Consider the following 24,660-nt stretch of genomic DNA (forward strand, 5'->3'; position numbering starts at 1 on the left):
GGAGCCTGGAGGTGGGGATCATTGGGCACCATCTTGGAAGAGGGTTACCACAGTAAGAGACAGTGTATGTCTGTGTGTTTTACGTCATCATGAGGTTGATAACAAATCATATCTTTAAATGAGGGGGTGTCAAAAATTTTACTCTGGACCACTCAAATTCATCAAGGTATAAAAAGATTACGGAAAACATATTTGAGCATTGATCTTTTTTGGAATTAGTTTGTTTGTATTAGAAGAGCACCACAAATGTTTTATGCAGAGGAAATAAAAATCACAGTTAAAAGCATATCAAAGCTACCATGAAATACATATGTGTTAAAGAAATCCATAGTGAAAAAGTAATCAGAGCTGGCTATAGATGTAGTAAATATAATTTTTTAAAAAATTCACTACTTGTAATGTTTGACATTAAGAAAAAATCATTCTACGACAAGCTATTGAGTTTGTCACAGGGGGAAATATCAGATAGTATGTTCAGATGAGTAGTTCTTAGTTGATTTCCAGGAGAAATTTGAAAATAAAAACGAATATGCTTTATCTCAGGAATTTTAGTACATCCCAAATGCAAAAAAAAAAAAAAAGACTTTGTGGTGTGTGTCTTATAGTGAATAAATATCAACAATGTTCATAAAAATTAGCTTCACTTATTTAGGATATTAGTTTACATAACACATTTGGTTGTAAGTTAATCAGGGTAATCTTGTGTGTGTGTGATGGTATATCGTACAAAATAAAGACATTTTATTTCTCTTTTTATGAAAGAATTACAAGAAAGACACTTACAGGCAATTTGCGCACTGAGTTGTTTTGGATGTTTTCAATACTAAAATGCATTGTTATTTAATACTTCAGGGCAGGAGTCAAACGTTCTGTAAAGGGCCAGGCAGTAAATATTTGCAGCTTTTCTGGCCATAGGGTCTGTGTCATAACTACTCAACTTTGCCACCATAGCATAAAAACAGCCACCGACAATATTTAAACCAATGTGGCTGTGTTCAGTAAAACTTTAGGCATGGAGACTGAAATTTCAATTTCAGAACATTTTCACATGTCACATAATATTCTTCTTTTGATTCTTCTTTGTTTTTCAAACACTTAGAAACATAAAAACCTTTCTTAGCTCACAGGCCACGCAAAAACAGATGACAGTCCAGATGTGGTGAAATGTTTGGTGTAGAACCACCCTATTAATATGCTTACAGGCTGACAAGATAGGTAAAACACTAAGGAGGCACTGAAAAACACTCAAAAAAGTGGAGGCCATCTAATAGGTTCCTAGGTGTAAGCCCTGCTGCCTTCTAGAATATGTCACTTCTAGGTGTCAAACCCAAACCAATTAGCTAATGTTGAGTTCACTGATTTTCTTTTTTTTTCTTAATAATTTTTTTTATTATATTATGTTAGTCACCATACAGTATATCCCTGGTTTTTGATGTAAAGTTTGATGATTCATTAGTTGCGTGTAACACCCAGTGCACCACGCAATACGTGCCCTCTAACTGAAATACGCAGGGCGGCTGAGCCGGTAGAAGACGTTTACACTTTAGACAATCAGAGGTGATGTAATTTTAGCAAGAAATATATCACACATGGTTGTACTGTGATAGTCATACACAGTTGTTAATAGCTAACACATATACAGTACTTTCCATGATCCAGAAACTTGTCTAAGGACTTTAAATGCATTCAATTATTTAATTCTCACCAAAAAAACCCCTAAAATGTGGGTAAAACTGTTACCCTCATTTTATAGATTTTACCCTTCAAAATTGTGTCACTGTTTATCTGGCTTCTATTATCTGGGGTGTGTGTGTGTGTGTGTGTGTGTAAGTGTAAGTGTAAAGACAGTGAACTATATATGTATATATACTTGTATTCACTTGTACAAGAGACCATGACCACTGTTAGGATCTGTATCCTTCTTTTCTCATCCATCATTTTCTTAACCACACAAAATAAGAGAGCAAATGGAAATATTCTACCAACTTAATGAGCACATAATTGGTATTATGACTAAGAGCATTACTCCTAGTGTTTGTGCCCGGGGGTCTGATGAAGCCTTTAATATCTGGTCCTTCTCATACATTCTCCCAAAGAGAGTCACGGTCAAGAGAGGTCCAGATGGCGGCTTCACGTTGAACAAGCGTCCATCACTTGACACCTAATTAAAACACAGAGAAGTTGATTGGGTCTCCCTGTAAGTTAGACAACCCCACAACAGCTTCTAAAATGCAGTACAACGGGATGAAAAATAAATAAATAAAAATAATGGCTAACTTCTCTTCTAAAAGAAATTTTGAAATGGTACAGAGTATAAGAAAAATTGGCACTGACTCATTTATTATTGAAATGGCTATAATCAATATCTTAAGAGTTTACTTATCTGAGTAAGTATTCCATGAGTCAATAAGCATAAAGCAATGGGTTTGGGAGTACCTAGGAGAAATCTAGTCCTCTCAGACGTAACAGGCTCCTCCAAGTGGACAGAAAGGATTGACTGAGGGGTTTCGAGCTGGGCCTCTGGCAGCCCTGTCACTCACTCACTATAGCCTCCCAACCTGCTCACTGTCCCTAGTGCCCCACAGCAGCTGTTCCTACAGGAAAGGGGGACTAAGAGCAAAACCCACAGGTAAGTCAGGGGAAGAATATGGCTGGGCAGAGAGTTTAGGCAGGAAGGAAATATTTCTGGACTTAAAAAAAATAAAAAGTGTTTGCTTTCTTACCTATTTCAGCCACTGGCTCTTCACCCACACAATGAGAGGAATTCCGTCTAACTTCGCTAAGTTATCACTGCCCATGATGTGAAGGGGTTCCCTCTGGTGGGACCAGTCCTGAAACCCTTCTCCAGTCTTCCTACTCAACAGAGTCAAAATAGTCCAGCCTCCTCCCAAAAGTCTCCACTATATTTATTTATTCAAGGATACACTAATTATTATACTAAGAATTTCCAGACAAGAAATTCAACCTGCTCAGTGTCCTTCGTGATTCCCCAAGACCAATTTTATTCTTTCCACATGGAGACTTTTGTGATATTTTTAAGCACTTGCATAGGTTTTGTACTCAAAAAGCACTTTCTCTTACATGAAATGAATTGTCAATATTAAGCAAAGGTCCTTACCTGAAATTCTCCAGGTGCAAGCTGACTTTCACTTAGCAACACCTCAGGGAAGACATACTGGGTTCCAAAAGTGCCGCTGAGGGAAAACATTTCAAACCTGGTAGAAGCCGTTTCAACTGCATCACCACAAGTGTTTAAGTTTGCGGTTTTACACCTCAGCAGGGTACAAATCTAGGAAAGCAGATGCAAGCCAGTAAGTCCTCAGAAAGCCGACTGGTACACCCTGCTGACCTAGAAATAGTGCCCATGCAATGCCTATGCCCCTTGGTTTGATAAAATATTATTTTTTTCATCAGACGAATCCAGTTCATTGATAGATCGCTAATTCAACTAGTCATAAAAATAAGGGACTTCAGGCCCCAGTGCTTTCTGCAGTTCGCAGTCAAACAGATTAAATCTCTGAAAGAAACAATCAGACCCTTGGTCAACAGCCATGAACTATACCCTCATTGTTCTCAAGCTAGCAATGCTTTTAATCATCACGTGTTCTATTTTTTAAAATAGGTTAAATTTAGACACGAGTTTAATCTCTACATTTTTGCCTATTTCACACAACAAAAGAACTTTAAAGTTGTAACGAACCCTAGAGTTGACCTAGAGGCAATCCTTGTGAATTGGAAAAGTCACATACTTTACATCTGAGCAAGAACTGAAATAGTTCTCACTATACTGCACAGGTAAGCTCTACTACACTATACTACTACGTAATTATTTGAATGTAAAATCTAAGTATATGAGTCATCTCACTATGCAGATGCAAAGTCCCCCAAGGAAGACCCATATTTATTTAATTCTACCTGTACTGCCTCTTCCAAGCCTTATTTCAAGCCACCTTTACCTGACTAAAGTAATAGCCTCTAACTGGTCTCTCTGCTTCTACTTTTGAAGTTAGAGAGTAAGTGCTTTAGAGCAAGTGTGTTAAGATGGGATATAATTAGTTTTTAGGTAAAGGTAGAATGAATACATGTTTCTATTTTATTACCTTGACATCTTACTGAAACCAACATTAGTTTTTTTAAGACATAAACCCACACAGATAGAATGGGAGGAGAGACCATGGTATAATGTTGGAAGCTGGGGTGGTTGATGCAAAAGTGGCAAATGACGTAGCAGACCTAAAGAAAGCCAAGTCCTAAACCGGCAATGGCAGAGCCAAGAATCAACCCTATCTACACTGCAGAATACTCGGAAGATTCCATCACTGGAGCGCTAGGTACCTCAGGAGCTGGTAAAGTAGTGGCTCAATTTAAAGAAAATTGTTGGGAAGTCGTTAAGGATGCCTCAGATACTGAGTCCCCCACCATGGACGGGCAACTGTCCTTCTCTTATTCCCATAAAAGATGGGGCATTTATTTCCAGAGAGAGTAAAGCAGATGATGTTTAGTGGAGGTTTTGAAAAACTTAGTTGAAAGGGATTACATGAATGAAACCTACTAAATGTTATGACCATCTCCTTCCACCAAGGTCACATCCAACAAGGTCATTGCTCCCACCTGGCTCTCTAAATGCTGCCAGCAAATAATTTATCTTGCAGAAATAAGATTGCCAGATAAACACAGGAAAGGAGTCCTGTTATCTGAAGTTTAGATAAACTAGAAATATCAAAAATAGTTTTTAAGCATAAGTATGTCTCAAACATTGCATGGGACATACTTTTATTTTAAAAAATATTTGTTGTTTATCCAAACTTTGAATTTATTAGAACATTTTGTATTTTAATTCGCTAAATAAGGCAACTTATTCAGGAAGGGAATTAGAAGAATTTTAAAACCTGGGAAATCTGACCCATCCCAAGAGGAAGTCTCCAAATATACTTAACTCAGGGATTCCACTAACAAAAGGCCCGGCTAGATTACCCTACTGTGAAGCTTAAAATTGTCAAGTGTCACTCTTATGCTCAGGTTTTCAGTCAGTTTTTGGTAATGTTAAAGGGTTCCCATATATATGAGGAAAGCTTCTAACATGAGAGAGAGCAAAACTAGTAGATATAAAGGAAACTTGAGTAAAAAAGAGACCATTTAAGAATAAGAAGCTCCAAGGAAAAAAGTTTCCTTAATAGCCTCAGAGAAATAAAATACTGTATCCACAAAACAACATCGGTAAGGGAAAAAAAAAAAAAGACTCAAAGCAAAAAAACAGTTCTTGAAAAGTAAGAACATGTCAGCAAAAATAAAAGACTCAATGCAAGGCAAGCCTTGGAAGATCAAGAAGAAAAACTCTCAGAAAGTCAATGGAAAAAATGAAAAGAAATAGCAAAGAAAATATTTAAAAATTAGAAGACCAATTCAAAAGACACATGACGCCAATAATAGGAGTTCCAGAAGGAGAAGAAGTGGAGGGGAGGAGATTCTAAAAGGTTTCTAAGAAAAGGGAAGGAAGAGGGATACACCTACAAAGGATCAGGAACCAAAATAACCCAAGAATTCTCAGTAGCAATGCAATGACCTTGAATTCCATACCTAGGGAAATACTCCATCAAATTTGAAAGGAAAGGTATTTTCAATCCTGTAAGTTGAGAATATTTTATCACCCACTCACTCTCTTTCCGGAACTTACAACAACAAAGGAGGTGTGTGGTGTTGTGACTTATAGGAAGAAATATATATTTGGTCTTTTTTTAGTTCCTGACATAGAAGGCCCTAAAATCCTTGGAATTTCCTTAGTGATAAGAGGCGAAACGTGAAAGGAGGGGCTCTTGTTACTTACAACGAGCCTCTTTCAACCACACCTGAGTACGTGTTGAAGATGAGATTTTTGGAAATCCTTAAATAACCACAGGGTGGAACTGGTTACCATCTGGTTAGAGTTGGAACTTTAAGCCTCACCATCCCCACCCTTATCTCTGGAGGGGAGAGGAATTGGAGGTTAAATCAATCACCAATGGTCAATGATTTAATCAATCGTGTCCATGAAATTAAGCCTCCATAAAAATCCCGAAAGTATGGGGTTCAGAGAGATTTCAGGTTGGCAAACAAGAATGCCATATCTACAAGCCAGGAAGGTGGCTCACACCAAACTCCATGAGGACAGAAACTCCTGTGCTTGAAATACTTCCGGATCTTGCCCTCTGTATCTCTTCCTCTGGTTGTTCATTTATATTCTTTTAAAATATACTCTGCAATAAATTTTTAGCAGTATATAAGGCACTTTCCTGGGTTCGATGAGCCATTCCTGAAAACTAGCAAAATCCGAGGGGTGATGGGAATCCCTGATTTACAGTCAATCAAGTCACAAGCACAGGTGACAACCTAGACTTGCGATTGGAGTCTCAAGTGAGTAGGGGACCAGTCTTGTGGGACTGAGCCCTTAATCTGTGGACTCTGCATTAGCTCCAGGTAGATGGTGTCAGATGAGTAAATTTCAGAAGAAACAGCTAAAAGATTCAAAAGGTTTTGCCTTCAGAAAGAGGGATTGGGTGGATTATGGAAGGAACTAGTGTTTTACAAGCTTTCAGTGTTATTTGTCTTCGTAGTTATGTCCATGCATCACTTTGATTAGAATGAAGAAAGTGATAGAACCAGTCCAGGTGGTAGGAAGGGACAGGACATCTGGCCTATGAGAAGGACTAAAGAAATAAAGGAGTTGAATCAGGTGCTGCTTGCAATGGAGCCAGTGTTTATGTGAGTAAAACCTGGTGGGAGAGGTCTGATAATTAAAATAAAAAGTTATGTAACTTATATTAACAATAATAATAATAATAAAAGTTAACATTTATTGAAGGCTTTCTATGTGCGAGGCATAGTGCAAACTCTTCATATTTATAAATCAACCTTCCCAAAAACCCTATGAAGAAATTATTATTATTATTATTATTACTATTATTATTAATATCCTTACTCCCCACTTAGGACTAGGTTTAAGTCTTCCAGTTGTATTCTTTAATTGTCCATGGTACTTTTCCTTCTACGACATTTGTCACAACTAAAATTAACTAGTGATTCTCTTAGTTTTCTGTTCAATGCCATTTTCCCACTAGTATTACGTTCTGTGAAGACAATGACTATATCTGTCTTGCTCATCTTAATATCCTCAGGTCTATCAAGTGCTTGCACACAGAAAGCATTACATAAATACCTGGGAATAAAAATGAGTCCATATGTTATAGATGACGAACCAGAGGTTTAAAGAGGTTAAAAGGCTGGCTCAAGGCCAGGTGGCCATTACCCAGCAAAAAAGGAATTTACCCAGGATTTCTGACTCCAGAATCTATGTTCTCATCATGTTGTGTTAAGCCCCTGAATTTAATCTTTGGTTTTTAGCAGAGTTGTTACCTCTAATTTCTTATCCTGTTGGGAAATAGCTTTACATTCTAGAAGACTAATAGGCCAGTGACTCTGACATTCGTGGGAGGAAATGGAGAGGACAAAAGGTACAGAAAATAATCTAAAGAGGAAAGTCTCCTAAGTCTATTGGGTAAAGGGAATGAACTTCTTTCATTTAATTTATTCCTTCTTTATTCATTGATTTACTCAATGATTCTTTAAAATATGTAGACTGCCTCTTCTCCCACTCTCCTCTAACAACTGCTGTCAATCTCTACCCAATCTTTTACCATCTTCTACTCTAGAAAATGCTACAAGCACCTTCTTTCCCCATGTCCTTAAAATTCATTCTAGAACACTAGGAAAATCTCTGTGGCAAGATGCAGAGTTATTGTACCCTTATCTCCTTTTCTTTTTCTTCTCTCGTTAGTTATGGAACATAAAAACTAGGAAGATCAGTAGGGGAAGAAAGGGATAAAGAAAGGGGGGCTAATCAGAAGGGGGAATGAAACATGAGAGACTATGGACTATGAGAAACAAACTGAGGGCCTCAGAGGGGAGGGGGGTGGGGGAATGGGATAGACTGGTGATGGGTAGTAAGGAGGGCACGTATTGCATGGTGCCCTGGGTGTTATACGCAACTAATGAATCATTGAACTTTACATCAGAAACCAGGGATGTACTGTATGATGACTAACATAATATAATAAAAAAAAATTTTTTTTAAAAAGAAATAGATTTTAGTGTTACAGAGATTTTTCTAGCACTAATTATCATCAGTTAGACTATGAAAGATTATGAATATAATACAATACCAGATTCTCTCGTCCTTTATTCCAAGACCAAACTTCTCTAAAAATAAAGGTTTTTGTAGCATATTTGGCATTGAGATCTAACTTGAACTAACATAAGGCTATGTTTTTATTTAAGCTATTTAGGATGAATAGTCCCATGTTTTCCAGCAGACATACTAACATGTTTGATTTGGGGTGCTGCCCCAGAGTCTGCTGGTGATATCAGGTACCATGGCTCCAGCTGAATGCCCCATAAATACTTCAAAACCAGAACATCCAAAGTGAACTGAACATCTCCCCACTGCCACTGAATCTGCTCCCCGTCTAGCATCCTGATCTGTCAGAGCATTACATTCACCCCGTTACTCTTGCCAGAAACCTGGCACATTCTAGTCCCCTCATTCTGCTTTCCTGTTCTCGATCAAATTAGCTATAAGTTATGTTTTCTACATATTGCTTGACTCCATACCCTGCTCTTATTCCTACTAACATAATCTTGGTACAGGTCCTAGTAGGACTGTTTTAATAATCTAACTAGTCTTTTTGACCTAGGTTCATCATCCAGAGTGCTGCCGCAGTGATCTACTCAATGGCATATCTGATCACGTCATGCCCTTGCTGAACACCTTCCAACAGAAGACTATTACCCAGAAAATAAAGTCCAAACTTTAGGAATGATAGTTCAGATGCTGTCAAATGTGATCCTGCCTCATCTTTCACCAATCCTTGCTTCTACATTATACCTTAGTAACACTGCCCTACATATCTTCCTTCTTGACACATCCACACCCTCGCTTACACTCCACTCCACCCGGAATTTCCTCCCACTCTTTTCATCTGGATAATAGCATAAGCTCATACATCATGTCTCCAGAAACTTCCCTGAATCCCCCAATTAGGCTTAGTACAGCTTGTTAGTATTCCTACAACAAAATGTGCATTCTATGTTCTATCGCACGCCAGTCTGTACTGACATTATCTGTTCACATGTCTTTCCCCGCTACTAAATTCTTCAAGAGGAGGGCCTTTACCTATTCCTCTTCATATCATTAGCACTGAATACATAGTAGGCACTCAGTAAGTTGTCCAAATGAGAAGCATTGGTAAAGTGCTTATCATGCAGCAAACAGAATGTTGTACAGTGGGCATAGTTCTAGCACTCAAAGGGTTTTCAGTCTCAAAGTACTATGCACATAATTTCACATAATATGTCCTTGATAAAACTGAGCAGAGGATGCCTGAAGTACCTAGCCCAGGTGGGGAGGTGGGAATGGTGCTACAGAAAGTTCAGGACAGCCTTCTGGTTGAAGACAACAGCTGAAAAGCACTGTGAATGGTGAGTAGGTGGGGCCATTACAGATAATGGAAACCATCTGTGCACACACCAGAGCGTCTGCAGAAGCCTGCACACTACGGATGAGGAAATGTCTCAATATGAGAGAAGCCCAGGACACACGTGGGTAGAAGTGAGAGAAAAGAAGAGAGAGTAGGAAAAGGCACAGGTCAAGACTTTATGAGTATGTTTTGTTAAGGAATTTGATTTGCGAACTAGAAGACAGTGAGGAATTTTAAGCAAGAGAGTGAGATAATCAGAATTGACTTTTAGTAATGTTTATAGTTAGAGTGTAAGACATAGATGGGATGGAGCTGAAACTGTCAACAGGAAGCCCCAAAATAGGATGGGAAACAGATCAGGGAAGAGCAGAGCAGAACGAGAGGAACATGGAAGTTGTTTGTCCTTAGGGGTCACACCTCACCAGGCTATAATAGTTCCTCCTTTTTTGTTGGGGCTGTGAGATATGCAAACCTTTGCAGTAGTAAACTACTCTACTATATATCTCAGAAGTCAACCCTCTACATCTCCAGGACAAACCTACTGTCAAGCTCTTAATGAAACAAGCTTTAGTGAACATAAAGAAAATGGAAACATTTCTTTAGGCAGGAAATACCGGAGGTTAATCACCCATTAAAATCATTTGTAATTCGATTATATCATTTTAAATACAGGTACTGTAAATAAACCTTCTGCCTTTTATCCAGCCAGTTTAAAATTGGACTGCCATCTCAGATTTCAAGTTTAGCAAACAAAAATTCAGGATGCCCAACTAAATTCGAATTTCAAATAAACAACAACATTTTTAGTGTACAGGTATCCTCGAAAGTGAGACATAGTTATAATAAAAATAATCCATTGTTTATCTGAAATTCAAATTCAACTAGGTGTCCTGTATTTTTCCTGGTCAACTCCCTCCCACCAAAATAATCATTACCTGTAAATAATATGTCCCTTCGACAATATGTAGTCCATCAAATGCCCCTAGGGCATAAACTTCATCTGTTCTCTTCTCAGACATCTTGTAGCTTAGATGACAGCAGAGTTTTTTCTGACAAACTGTGTAATTTCCTGCGACTCTTGTGAGCTCCAAGAAGGTGAATTCATCAAAAAAGGCAGTACCTATAAATTCCTGATTTCCTGTTGAGAATGCTTTTATGCTACTGGCATAAGAAGTCCAATTCACTACAGGGCGGTGTGTGTAAGAATCCAGTTGTGAGAGGAGGAGTTTTCCTTCCTTTGTCTTCATATCATAATGAAATGCTTTTGGAGAATCAGGCGCATAGATGCCACTTCCTGAAAGTGATGTTGGAAATGGCATTTGAATTAGAAAAGTGAAAAGAGACTGCACAGTCGTTGTTGTTATTTTAAACTCACATTACCATTTACTCTCTCTAAGCTGGATATGTCATTAATTTCAGTAAAATATACTGAGAAGGACAAGTGAGAGGAAATCCAACAGTGTGATGCCAAAAAGCCAATAAGAGAAACTTTCACGTAAGAAGTGGTGAACTTTTGAGGGGGAAAAGAAGAAATGTGCATATAAGTTGAATAAAAATAAATAAATCTACAAAATAATTTAGACTGAGATGGATTCTACAGTATGTCACCAGCCAGATAGGCCAAAAATTAAGAGTTGGAAAACATTATACTAAGGAGTGTATGTTAGCTAGAAAAAACTATTTTTTCTTTTACTTTTTTGATTACATAAAGTTTATAAATCTCAGAACTTACACATTACCTGTCATTCTCTTCGAGGGGTGATGTATATTGGATGCAAGGAAGTTGACCCCCATGCCCACTGCCCAAGCTGAGTGGAATTGAATAGCTGACAAATGTGGCAAAACATTCATCCATGCTGTTGGGAAGACTATGGTATCCACATGGAAATCTTTCACCAGAGTAATAGCAGGATCATAGAAGAGTATATCGAAGCACGTGAAAATGCCAAATCTTCCAAAGATGGTGTCAAAAGTCACAACCTCGGGCTTCTTGGGTACATTGAATTGATTTTCACCCATGAAAAGGTTGTGCTGTAATAAACAGAAGATGAAGGGGGTAAAAGTCTCTTTTCAGAAGTTGGCCTGAGTGTTACTGTGTCTGAAAAAGTGCAAGCCAACATCTCTTAGACAGTGCCAATTTAATCCATGACCACTGTCTTCATGGGAAAAAGTGTAAAAGAATCAGAGATTACTATAGCTGATAGGAGCCTTTGGTTCAACCTCCACATTTGATAGATATGTAGGCAGGAATCCTTATTTGCTGAGACCCTCTTGAACCTTACAAGACATAGAAGTGAAATAGATAACTTCTATTTGCCAAGAACACTTAACTATTTTCTGTGGACAAAGGACTTCCTTTGCACTTTTCTCTTCAAAATCAAGTCTATCTGGTAGGTAGTTTCTCCTTCTAGTCTTGACCCATTGCCAGGGTATGTCTTCAAAAGGACCAAGTCTAAAAGACAACGTTATATTTCACTACAGGCACCTCCTGCTGATTCTCATCCACTTCCACAGCCACATTCCTAGGTTTCTAATGCACAGAAAACCTCTTGAGCCTCTTTAGGGGAGCTTACCATACCTAATCATTACTTTCTATGCTTTGTCTCTATTCTGCTTCTAAAGTATGCTTATTATCAACACTAATGATTTTTCCTTCTTGTCCACTTTATTTTGTAACATTCAGTAACTGAACTGTTTGCAGATTAATTTTACCTTATGGTAGCGTGCCACCAGTTTTCCCTGAGAATCAAACACCACATCAGTGTTGTATTGGTAACGACCATCGGGGGGACACTGAGCGTCACTGGCATTGCATGGCTTCTTGTCTCCAATATTTGCCACAACGTAGATAGAGTTGTCCTTGGCCAGGCAGCTGAGTCTTTCTTGCACTGGGGTGTAGCCAAACCTGATATGTATTCATTAAAAAAGGAAAACAAAAATGAAGCTTATTGTTTAATAAAGTTCAGAATTATATGGCCTGAACCTGTTATGTGATATACATGAAAATAAATTCTAAACAGCATCATCGAAAGGAAGGTTTAAAACAGGAATAGATTTCCAAGGAAGTACATGCTTGTGGGAATTTGGTTGTAGGAAACTATTCTAGGAAAACATTCTAGGCCATGTATTTTTTTTTCATCATAGCATTTCTCATCATTTTATAATCATGTGTTCACTATGTGTTTATCTTATCATGTGTGTCACATCTCATAGATATTTTGGGACCATGATACAGATCTTCTGTTCACTAACCCTGGCAGAAAAGAGGAATTAAAAAAAATATTTCAAGTGAAAGAACAACAACTTGAAATCAGAATTCTGGGAAGATGGCAGAGTGGAAAGCAGCAGGAACACATCCATCCACCTACATAATATTTGTTCTGGCGGGATCTGACTGGTATAACTATTTTGAAATTCAGGAGTTTATTTCAAGGCTTGTTAAGTTCCAAAGGAAAGCTTGGAAGGCAAACTGCGGTCAATTTCAGTCAATTTCCGCTCTTAGCTCAGCACTGGCTACCCATGCTTTACCCACACCCAGGCCCCTGACAGCCAGCCATGCCAGAGCACCATGCAGGCAGCTTACGGAATCAGGTTGACAGTAAAAACCCTGTCCTCCAAATATCAGGGATCTGTGTTCTGATCACTGATAACTGCTTCTGATCATGGAGGTGCAAACACTGGGGAAGGCAGCCATTGTTGTACCCCACCACCACCACCGCCACTATATTGTTGCAAGTCCTTCCCCTACTGGCTGAAGTAATTTCTAGAGGACTTAAAGAACTAGAGTTATCTTCTCTCTCTTTTCCTTAAGTTTTCCTTTTTTCTCTTTTGGAAATCAGACATTTAAGGACTAGGATATGCAAAAGCAATCATATATATAGGAGAATTCAGAAAGTCATCATACATGCTCAGGGAAAGACACAGGCTAAGACAATGCCTCAAAAGATCTTAAATTTACACATCAAGCTTATGTCTAGCACAGAAACAGCTTACAGGAATCAAAACAAACAAGCAAAAGGCACTAAACCCTGAGGAAAGGGAAGAATTTGATTTTCAGAATGATCACATTTTAAGATTCAAATATCAATTTATCAACAAAAAAAATCATAAGACATACAAACAAACAGGAAAGTATAGCCCGTTCAAAGGGATAAAAAAGAATAAGCCTACAGAAACCATCCTGGAGAAAGACCAGATGGCAAACCTACTAGACAAAGACTAAAACAGCTGTCTTAAAGATGCTCAAAGAACTAAAGGCAAATGTGGAAAAAGTCAAGAAAATAATATATGAACAAAATGGAAATATCAACAAGGAGATGGAAAACCTAAGAGAAATCAAAAAGAAATTCTGGAGCTGAAAATTACAATGACTAAAACGAAAAATTTACTAGTGGGATTCAAAGATGGATTTGAGCTGAAAGAAAGAATCAGTAAATTTAGTAATCCCCAATAAGATTATGAGCAGTTTTTAATCAGACACTAGAGACCAGAAAGCAGGGGGCCAATATATTTAAAGCATTAAAAGAAAAAAACTGTCAACTAAGAATCTGGTATCCAGCAACACTGTTCAAATGTGAGGGAGAAATTAAGACACTCTATGCTAATATCTGACAAAATAGACTTTAAATTAAAAAAAGATTACAAGAGACAAGGAAGGACATTATATATTAATATTCAAAATATAAAAGAACTCTTAAAATTCAACAATAACAAAAACCTGATTTAAAAATGGGCAAAAGACTTGAATAGACTTTTCTCCAAAAAATAGCCATACAAAGGGCCAATAAGCATATGAAAACACGCTCAACCTCACTAATCACTAGGGAAATGCAAATCAAAACCACAATGAAATATCACCTCATATCCATTAGAATGTCTACTATAAAAACAAACAACAACAACAACAACAACAAAAATAAGAAGTGTTGACGAGGATGTGGAGGAATTGGAACAAAAGGCACTGTTGTAAATATAAAAATGATGTGGTCAGGAAAAGGACTGCCAGGAAACCAGTCTGGCAGTTCCTCAAAAAATTAAAAATAGAACCACCACATGATTCAGCAAATACACTTCTGGATATATTTCAAAAAATTGAAAGCAGCATCTTGAAGATATGTTTGTACACTCATGTTCATAGAAGAATAGCTAAAAGGTGGAAGCAACTCACGTGTCCATCAATGGATGAAAGATGGCAATATATATATTAGAATATTATTCAGCTTAAAAAGGAAGGAATTTTTGACACATGCTACAACATGAATGAACTTTGAAGACATTATGCTAAGTGAAATAAATCAATCACAAAAAGGTAAAAACCATACAATTTCACTTATATAAGGTAGCTAGAGTAGAGTAGCCAAATTCATAGATATAGAAATTAATATGATGGCTGCCTGGGGCTGCAGAGATGGGCAAATAGGGAGTTACTGTGTTCTTTCCCCAGCTTTACTGTAATATAGCTGATATATAACATTGTGTGAGTTCAAAATGTAAAATGTGATGATTTGATACATGTATATATCAATAAATGTTTACCACAATTAGGTTACCACATTTTTTAATTAGTATAATTGTCAATTTATTGTTATTATTGTGAGAGCATTTAAAATGTACTCCCACTGCAACTTTCAAGTAAACAATACAATACTGTTAACTCATCATGCTCTACATTAGATCTGTGGAATTTATTCCTCTTGTAACTAGAAGTTTGTAACCTTTGCCCAATTTTGCCTCCTTTCCCCCTGGCAACTACTGTTCTCTCTGCTTCTTTAAGTTCAGCATTTTTAGATTCTACATATAAGTGAGATCATACAGTTTTTGTCTTTCTCTGCCTGGCTTATTTCACTTCACATAATGTTCTCAATGTTCGTCTACGTTGTTGCAAATGGCAGCATTTCTTTCTCCCGGCTGAATAATGTTCCACTGAATGTATGTATATACCACCTTCTTTATCCATTCATCTGTTGATGGTCACTTAGGTTACTTCCATGTCTTGACTATTGTAAATAATGCTGCAATAAACATAGGGGTGCAGATATCTTTTTGAGATAGTATGGTATGTTCAGATTTTCTATTTCTTCATGATTTGGTCTTGGTAGTTTGCCTACTTCTAGAAATCCATGGATTTATTTTAAGTTGTCCAATTTGTTGTCATATAATTATTCAAAGTAGTCTCATGATTTTTTGTATTTCTGTGATATCACTTTTTTTTAAGATTTTATTTATTTGTCAAAGAGAGCACAAGCAGGGGGAGCATCAGGCAAAGGGAGAAGCAGGCTCCCCGCTGAGCAAGGAGCCTGATGCGGAACTTGATCCCAGGACCCTGGGATCATGACCTGAGCTGAAGGCAGACACTTAACCAACTGAACCACCCAAGCGTCCCTGTGGTATCACTTGTAATGTCTCCTCTTTTCATTTCTAAAAATATGGAATTCTTTGGGAATTTCCATGTCATCCTTGTGCAAGAGCCATGCTAATCTTCTGTGTTGCTCCAATTTTAGTATATGTGCTGACAAAATGAGCAGAAGCAGAATTATTGTTTAATGGGTGTAGAGTTTGAGTTTTGCTAAATAAAAAGTGTTCTGGAGGTGAGTGATGGTGATGGTTGAGTTATTAATATGAATATACTTAATACCACTGTACATGTATTTCACCACAATAAAAAAAAAATCAGAAAAAAAAAGGACCCTTGGAGGTTAAGAAAAGGGAAATCTTGTTCAGGGAACTAATCAATCTGGCTGGAGCAGAGGCATTGTTAGGGAAGAAAAGGGAAAAGGGAATTTAAAAAGATGCATTTGGGTTCATAAAAGAGCCCAGCACAAAAAGCTAAAACACTTATTCCAAATTTAATAGACAAAAAGATTTTGAGGACAGAAGTAACATGATCTGAACTTTCTTTAAGATAATAGGCCATTAGGGTATAGAATGTACTAGAATAAGAGACTAAATGTACAGAATCATTAGGAAGTTGTTGCACCCATAGCTCAGATTAAAGGCAACAAGGATTGGGCTAGGGCAGACCAGACAGTATGGAAAAATGGAAATACTAGAACACTTGTTAATGCTTGATTTTTTTAAATTCTTTTTTAAAAGATTTTATTTATTCATTTGAGAGAGAGAGAAAGAGATGGAGAGAGAGGACGCACATGAGCAGGAGGGACAGGCAGAGGGAGAAGGAGAAGCAGACTCCCAGCTCAGCAGGGAGCCCAACATGAGGCTCAATCCCAGGACCTGACCCAGAGATCATGACCTAAGCCAAAGGCAGATGTTTAACCAATCTGAGCCACCCAGGTGCCAAGGAGTTCTTTATCCTTTATCATGTTACCAGTAGTTGTCCCAATAACGCAATTAAAATGCAATCTTCAAAAGTGAGACCCACTACATGTAACATATAGCCATATTTATTCTCTATTGGCACAACCTTTAAATAATAAATGGTAAACAATAGGTAGGTTATTGACGAATAGCTGAGAAGAGTAAAATAACTGTTGACTGAATGGAAATTTATTGCCATCTGCTGGCAATAGTAGTGAAAGCTTTCTTTGAGTATCAAATTGAGACCATTAGATCTACAAATTGGTACAATTAATATAAGCAAAACCATAGCAATTATCTACAAAAACGTATCCTTGAAAAAGACCAAGAAGGATGAGAAACCACATCTAAAAAAATATTCTAACACATTATGTATAAAGAATGACTATTTGATAGTTTTTCTCCCTCGTTTGCTTCAATTAAAGTCTGAAAGACAGAGGTAAACAACACATCGAACCACTTGAAACATATTTAGCCCAAGTCTTTTCAGATCACCACAACTGGCAGAATATATTGGTACATGAAATAGAAATCTGGTGTTTGGGATTTCTTAAACAGTCCGGATTACATATTTCCCTCCTGTCTCTATTAATCTTGAAAGTGTATCATATATTCAAATATATTTACATTTAAACTATATTTTTCAGATTGTTTGCTATACCCAGGAAAGATTACAAAATGCTTTGCTAAAACATACACCCATATGACCTACTCCCTCACTTCCTCCAAGTCTTTGCTTAGATGTCACCACGAAGCCAACTGATAACCAAAAATTTAAGCCCCATGCTTGCTGCCATATTCACCTGTCCTGCTTTGGTTTTCTCCATAACCTTTACCTTTACTACATAGCATAGATAAGCAGATAGATAACAGATAACTAAATAGGTAGATATTATGTTTTTTTCATTGACTATCTCCCCACACTAGAATATAAGCTCCAGGAAGACAGATTTTTAATCCATTTTGTCTACTCTACTGTCCAGAATAGTTCCTGTCCATAACAGGCACACACACAAAAACCTGTTAAAATAAATGAATGAAGGCAAGGAATGGAGATGCCACTAGCTGATAGAAAATAGGAAGGGCAACCAGACTCCTTGAAATGGAATGCATGGAACAGCCTGGCGGAGATTTTCAGGAGCCCCTTGGAAATTTGGTTCTAGGAAAAGATCATTAAGATACAAGTGAAGTCTGGGGCGCCTGGATGGCACAGTGGTTAAGCGTCTGCCTTTGGCTCAGGGCGTGATCCCGGCGTTATGGGATCGAGCCCCACATCAGGCTCCTCCGCTATGAGCCTGCTTCTTCCTCTCCCACTCCCCCTGCTTGTGTTCCCTCTCTCGCTGGCTGTCTCTATCTCTGTCAAATAAATAAATAAAATCTAAAAAAAAAAAAAGATACAAGTGAAGTCAACACATGATGGAGGTGAACAGAGTGCTTGCCCTTTAGAAAAATCTGGCTTGAGAGGTGGTCAAATAAAAAGTAATTATGATACAATGAAACATGAAGAAAGCAGATGATTAAGATAAATACTGAACTTGTCAAAATCAAGGTGTCTCTATAAGCAGTTACCGTAGTTAGTTCGTGTGGTTTGGAGAGCAGTGCCTATAATGTTAGCAATAGTGTCTTTAGAAAGAAGTGAGGTATACATTAAAAATAATAGTGCTATTTTTCATCACACATCATATTCCTTTAGTCTGGACCTGACTTAAACCACTTACACAGTTCTGCTACATTGACGATCACCTTAAGCTCTTGGGATTTCATACACATTAAACTCATCTAGCCACCTTATTGATGTAAAAGGAAAAATTTTAATCCTAAACTAACATGTGACTCTATTTTGTCATTTTGTCACGCAGTTTTCAAATTACAGACCCATGTGGGGCAACAATTTTCCCTTCACTAGTAAGAAGTCAGAAGATTAGAGTTTGATTCTGGTTCTCCCGCTAACCAACCACCCCTGTAACCCTAAGCAAGTTATGCTATTGTCTCTCCAGATTCCTTCCTTCAAAGGAAATATATTCGTATTGAATTTGATGATTTCTATGTTACCTTCCAGAACTAATTTCTGTGATTTCACAATTCATAGTCACTTATCTAATAAATGTATCCACAGAAGATGACAAATAATAAAACGATCTTGAACTTAGAGTTGACAGTGGATCTTATGCAGTGATCTACTACAAAGTCCTCCCAGGTAAAGTGCATTCACTTTCATGACTGGATTGTCTACCATCTGTTTGGGATTATTACCTTTTGGGATTATTACAAGGGATCCAGTTCACTCCAGGGTCTGGGATATCCTCCAGGTATGGGTAGATAGTTTCCCTGGTAAAGTTCCAGCCATAAATACCATCTTCTGGAGTCACAATAATATGTGCACCCTGTTAAAAATGTAGCTTAATTAAAATATCTCTCAGTTAAGCAAACAATCCAAGACACGTCGGTAAGGGGACCTGAGGAACTGAGTGGATGAGCGAACTCCATCCAGGCCTTTTTTTTTTTTTTTCTTTTCGATCTTAATCCTTTGTTTTCTGTATTTTTATAACTTATTTTCTTTACACAATTGCATTGTCTAATCCCACCATCACCATTTGTACATGTTTTCCTTCTTCCATAAACATGAATAGCTTTCCAGGTTATTCGTAGGTTTGCTACCCACTGCACTTATTAAGCCTAAACCCAACTCTTCTCAAAATTGCCCCCTCCCTGGACTTCAGTAGACATTGTGCCCAGAATGTCACGGATTGATTTATACTCAAATTCTCCATTTTACTTCCTGCTCCACTCAAGCCTTCCCTGCTATGTATCCTGCAAAATTGATTCTGGCTTCTCAGAAGGCTGGGAAGGTACCAAGCCCAGAGGTACACCCCGAGCTCACCTGGGCACCTTCAGATGGAAGAGTCACCCTCAAAGCTGCTGTGGCCTAAGAAAATAGTGGGACTAAGGATAAAAAAGAACCTCAGAATTCTTAATAATCTTTAAAATGTTTGTATTGTCTAAGAATGTGTATTGGTAGATATAAGTTATATGTATGTATTCATGATTCGTCACACTTCACATAGGCCTCCTCCACACCTGATGTGCAAAATCTTGTTTGAATCATATCCATTCAAACCACACTTATACTCAACCCTTCATTCAACTCAAGGACTTACTATGCAATTAATATATATAGCTTATCTTGTAATTAGAATGAAATTTGAAGTACATAATACATCTTATTGAGTAATTTGCAACTTAACTTTATTTTAAAGTTATGAACTAATCCAAAAACCTGCACAAGCTTAAGAGCACAAAAGTATCGCGAGGCTGCTGATACTCTGAGCACAGCACCTTGTCCTGACTCATTTATCCTCCACTGTCCATGTGTAGCAAGAGAGAGCAGCAAAGTTGTTGAATGTATAGAAAGTTCCACAAAGTTCTGCTGCTCCTTAATGACGAAGCCATCCTTTTCTTAACTTTGTCTCAGTATGAGGGAAGTGTAATAGAGCCCCTACTGTAATAATTTCGAGAAGGAGGTAGGAGTCTGGTTGTACAGCGAAGTTGTTGGCTACCCCGACACCTATGTCTTCCAAAAGTGTAAGTGCACCTGGCAGGGACCCTGTCTCCTAAGACCCCACCCCTTCTCCTGGTGGAATCCAGCACACTTGAGAGATGGTACCTGGTTTGCCGCTGAAGTGATCGCTGCCTCCAAAAGATCCAGATTTCGGTTCATTAACGCCAACGCCTCTTCGCGGGACACTGGTATCAGGGTGGCATTAGGCAATATCACTGCGTGCTCATAAACAGCTGCAATAAATGTATCCCGGGAGCTGACTTTGAAGACACAGAAAACTGAAACTGCCACATAGGCCAGCAACGGAGAGGGGATCATGCTGAAGTCCGATGATTGCTGATGAACAGCCCAGTCCCGACATGTAGATAGAGAAAACACAGTTGATCGTGTGATTCCCAGGACTTAGTCCTTATACATAAATTACAAAATCTACTCTAAACAAGCCTTATGGAATTGCATCGTACACACAGATGTAAACACATCTTATATGACAAAGGACTCTTACTGCAGGGATTTGCAGGATCTAATAAGGAAATGCATGCTTTAGTTTTCTAGGGTTGTCATCACAAGGCATCCCAAACCAGGCAGTTTAAACAACAGAATTTATTATCTCACAGTTCTAGAATCAAGAAGTTTCAGATGAAAGTGTCAGTGGAGTTGGTTCTTCCTGAGGACTGTAAGGGAAGGATCTGTTCACGCGCTCTCTCTCTGCATAAACGACTGTCTTTTCCCTGTGTCTGCACATGGTATTCTCACTGTGTGCATGTCTGAGTCCAAATTTCCCCTTCCGACAAGGACAACAGTCACTGGACTTAGTGCTCACCTTACTCCAGAATGACCTCATCTTGACTTTTTTCTGAAACAATCTTATTTCCGAATGAGGTCACATTCTAAGGTATGGGGGGTTAGAGCCAGAACTGGTATGATCACATTAACTGTCATTGACGAATTGCCAGACATTCTGTGTGGACAAGCTTTAAGAGTTAAAAACTTAGGGAGGTCCCAGGATCAGAGAAGCCCTCACACTTTTGTGAGCTTTATCTCTAGGAACCCTACCAGATCTCCTGGGAGAACTGTGGAGACAAAAATCCCTCTGCCTCATGCTTCCTACAGGAGGAGGGGGAAAATATGCCCAACTTTAAAAGAAGCCCAGAGCATTTCGTTCTCCTTAACAGAAGGCTGCCCTCAAGGGAAACTGTTTACCAGAGCCTAACCTAACTGGGGAAAGGGAAAACTGTGACTGTAGCCCTCCCAGCCTTCCTGTCTCAACCAAGGGGGAAAAAAAAAAAGTTGAGAAGCACTAGTGAAGGTCACAGCCCAAGGGCACAGGCTCAAGACAAGATAGAAACTTCATCATTGGACTAAATAGCCCTTCCCTTGTCCTCACATGTTACCGCCTCATCGATCTGTAATTTGTGGCCTACTTAGCATGTACTAGTCAAGAGAAAGTCTTCAGATGAATAACAGCAGTTCATGGAGTAGACTGCTATTGGCTGAAACTGTAACTGGTTGGGGACCAAGAGCCTCTACTATGGCACCTGAGCTGTGTCCCCTGATCACTACTGTCACTGCATCAGCTTTGCTAAGCCGCCTACTAAGTGCCAAGCTCCCCAAATGTAGCCTTTCTGCTCATACAGAGGAGAGAGTGTGGGGAAATTGTCTCTGTGGGGCAGAAACAATTTCCTTCTACCCTTCAAGACCTTCTAGCTGGTCTAGAGATTAAATTGACATAAGGTGTATTAAAAGGAGAAAAAAATGAAATTTTATTGAGTGTGCATGGAGGCCCCAAAATGAAACTGAGACCTAAAGAAATAACCAAGGCAGGCAGTTTTCATACTTTTTAGACAAAGAGACAATAAATCTGTGAAGCATTGACAAGACAAAGAAAATTTAACTTGGGGAGCTTCAATTAGTAAGGAATTCTAAACAAAATTTTGGCTGGAGTAGTAAATTAGTAAAAGTAACAGGGGTTGTTTATATAAGGCTTTTTGGCTCTAAACTGTTTATCTCTGGTGATAAGGATCTCTTTACCTCCTGGTATAGACAAGCTACCTTGCACATGGGAGATTTATTTCTTGTTTTGTGGAGACAAAGATGAGGGGTGTCAGAATATTCTTTTTGCATCGGTTGTTTCTTAAGTAACTTTTATTTAAAATAATTAATATGCCAAAGTGTCACATTTTGGGGTAGTCTGCTCTTGGTCCCTCTAGTTCCCTCCTCTGAAACTTCTATAGAAGTTGAGCTGGCAGATTTTTTTCTCTCACTGAACAGTGTTAGTTCTGTCAACAGGTTAGTTTAATTAAACTCACTTCAGAAGGCTGTGATGCTTACGTATTTTCAAAGTTAAGCCTATGGTTCAATTAATCATGTAATAAATAAGAGGCATTTTTATGAGAACAAAAGAAAAACAATGGTTAAGATTAGATTAATTATAAAACTGGTTTCTGAGTTCTGAGAGCAGCCAGTGAGAAGATTTGAGATGTCAGACTAAAAGCATCTCAAATAGGGTGAGGACAGTTAGTGGCAATCTGGCAGCCTCTTTCAGTTTGTACATGAAGTGTCTCTGGTGACCTTTCTGAGTGACCCAGAGAACAACAGGCATGAAGATGGTCTATTCATGAGCTGTTGTGATTTCACTCAAGTTTACATGAAGTTGTTTATATTTAGTTTTCAGGGCTTCAAGAAAAGGGGAAGTTTTATTTATGAAATGATTCCAAGTCAAAATTACGGGAAAAAATTGGAGATGTTAATTAGGAGTTGTGGCCTGACATTGAAGGAAACTAGAAAAAATTAGGATCTAGTTTCATTTATAAAGAACTGTTTTAGAATCTAATATCCATAAAGGTGTGTTACTTAAACATAATTTTTCTCTTTATAATCACTCTCATTTTATCAAAGATAGCCGAATTAAGACTGATTTGTTTATAAAATAAACCTAGGGGAAAATACCTACCTTGGCCTGATTGTATATGTAAGTTCAGCAAGAATAGTAATTGGTCATATAGACTTTCTTAAATCTGCTTTGCTGGAACTTTTTATAGGGAATCTCTAGATTGAAGTTTTAATAGCCTCTCGATGCCAGAAGCCAACCCATATACTTGCCATCAGACTTTTCCTGTAATACTTATAGATTTGGGTTAATTCCTCTCTGTTGAGGTCTGCAAAATATCCTGAGGTTCCTGCACCTGCGAAAAAGTGATGCTCTTTACCTGTAAGATTGCTAGCAACCCTGTAAGTATTGGGCTGTTTATCCAAGGGGCCTTATTGGCTCCATATAATCAACGTTATTTCCTTAAAGCAGTCTGGCCATACCTAAGTTTTTGCAGGTCTCCATCAAATATGACATTCCAGTCAAAGCCTCAATAATATAATCAATGTTTTCAATTATGTTCTGATACAAGGAGGGCAGATTCATATTGAATTCATGCAAATGAATACATTGCCATGAACATATAAGAATATTTACTGAAAATTCTGGAGTGATCAGATAGAAAGAAAAAGGTTAAATGTTTAATTTATTGAAAAGTTTTATTTTATCAGCTGATGGTCATAGTTAGCTTAAGAGAAAGTTTCCTTAAATCTGGAAAAATAAAACCTTAAAAAATCAACAAGTCATAAAAATTATAATGGTCCTAGGGCGCCTGGGTGGCTCAGTCAGTTAAGCGTCTGCCTTGGGCTCGGGTCATGATCTCAGGGTCCTGGGATTGAGCCCCACACTGGGCTCACTGCTTCTCCCTCCCCTTCTGCTCCTATCCCCCTGCTCTCTCTCCCTTGCCTTCCCTCCCTCTTTCACGCTCTCAAATAAATAAAAAATACTTTAAAAAATTATAATCATCCTCCGTTCATTTAGTCTCATGTTATTAATTTTTGTTCTGCTTGAATCCAGTTTTTCTACTAATTCCAAAAATTCTTACCAAGTTTAGTTTTATGATCTTGAGGTTATCAGAAACCTATACTCAGGGGTCTTTCCGTGAGTCTCATTGAAGATGAAACACAGTTTCAGGAAGCTTTTGTACAAGCATCTGAGTAAAAGTATAACTGTCTACAAATGATAAAGGACTTTTAAAAAAGTCCATGATTAAAGATCTGACTAGAATTAATTACAGTGTCATTGACATGGAAATTTGGTTATTTTTGTGACACGTAACAATTTAAGATAACAACATACCAGGACATATCAGATTTCTAGAAGTTTCATACAACTTCCAGAATAGTTACTTTAGTACCATATATCTACACAAATATAAGACAGTTGAGTATTACTTGTTTGACAATACT

General features: G+C 38.0%; 1 protein-coding gene and 1 non-coding gene across 3 annotated transcripts in view; both read right to left on the bottom strand.

Annotated features, from left to right (window-relative positions):
• Positions 1-1,899: 1,899 nt before the first annotated feature.
• The window catches only part of VNN1 (vanin 1), a 33,890-nt gene continuing 11,129 nt past the window's right edge, over positions 1,900-24,660 (bottom strand). For both annotated transcript variants that reach the window (XM_008691081.2, XM_008691082.2), the window contains 7 exons: positions 20,488-20,718; positions 19,077-19,207; positions 12,222-12,414; positions 11,249-11,540; positions 10,445-10,803; positions 3,119-3,289; positions 1,900-2,161 (listed from right to left, as the gene is read on the bottom strand). In XM_008691081.2, the coding sequence (XP_008689303.1) occupies positions 1,979-2,161; positions 3,119-3,289; positions 10,445-10,803; positions 11,249-11,540; positions 12,222-12,414; positions 19,077-19,207; positions 20,488-20,700 (1,542 nt within the window). In that variant the 5' untranslated portion in view covers positions 20,701-20,718 and the 3' untranslated portion in view covers positions 1,900-1,978. The remainder of the gene's footprint in view (positions 2,162-3,118; positions 3,290-10,444; positions 10,804-11,248; positions 11,541-12,221; positions 12,415-19,076; positions 19,208-20,487; positions 20,719-24,660) is intronic.
• On the bottom strand, positions 15,929-16,033 carry LOC121102334. The gene has a single exon (XR_005834453.1). It is a non-coding gene; the product is annotated as a U6 spliceosomal RNA (small nuclear RNA).

This window comes from Ursus maritimus, unplaced genomic scaffold (genome assembly GCF_017311325.1).
Source record: "Ursus maritimus isolate PB19 unplaced genomic scaffold, ASM1731132v1 scaffold_13, whole genome shotgun sequence".
Classification (NCBI taxonomy): domain Eukaryota; kingdom Metazoa; phylum Chordata; class Mammalia; order Carnivora; family Ursidae; genus Ursus; species Ursus maritimus.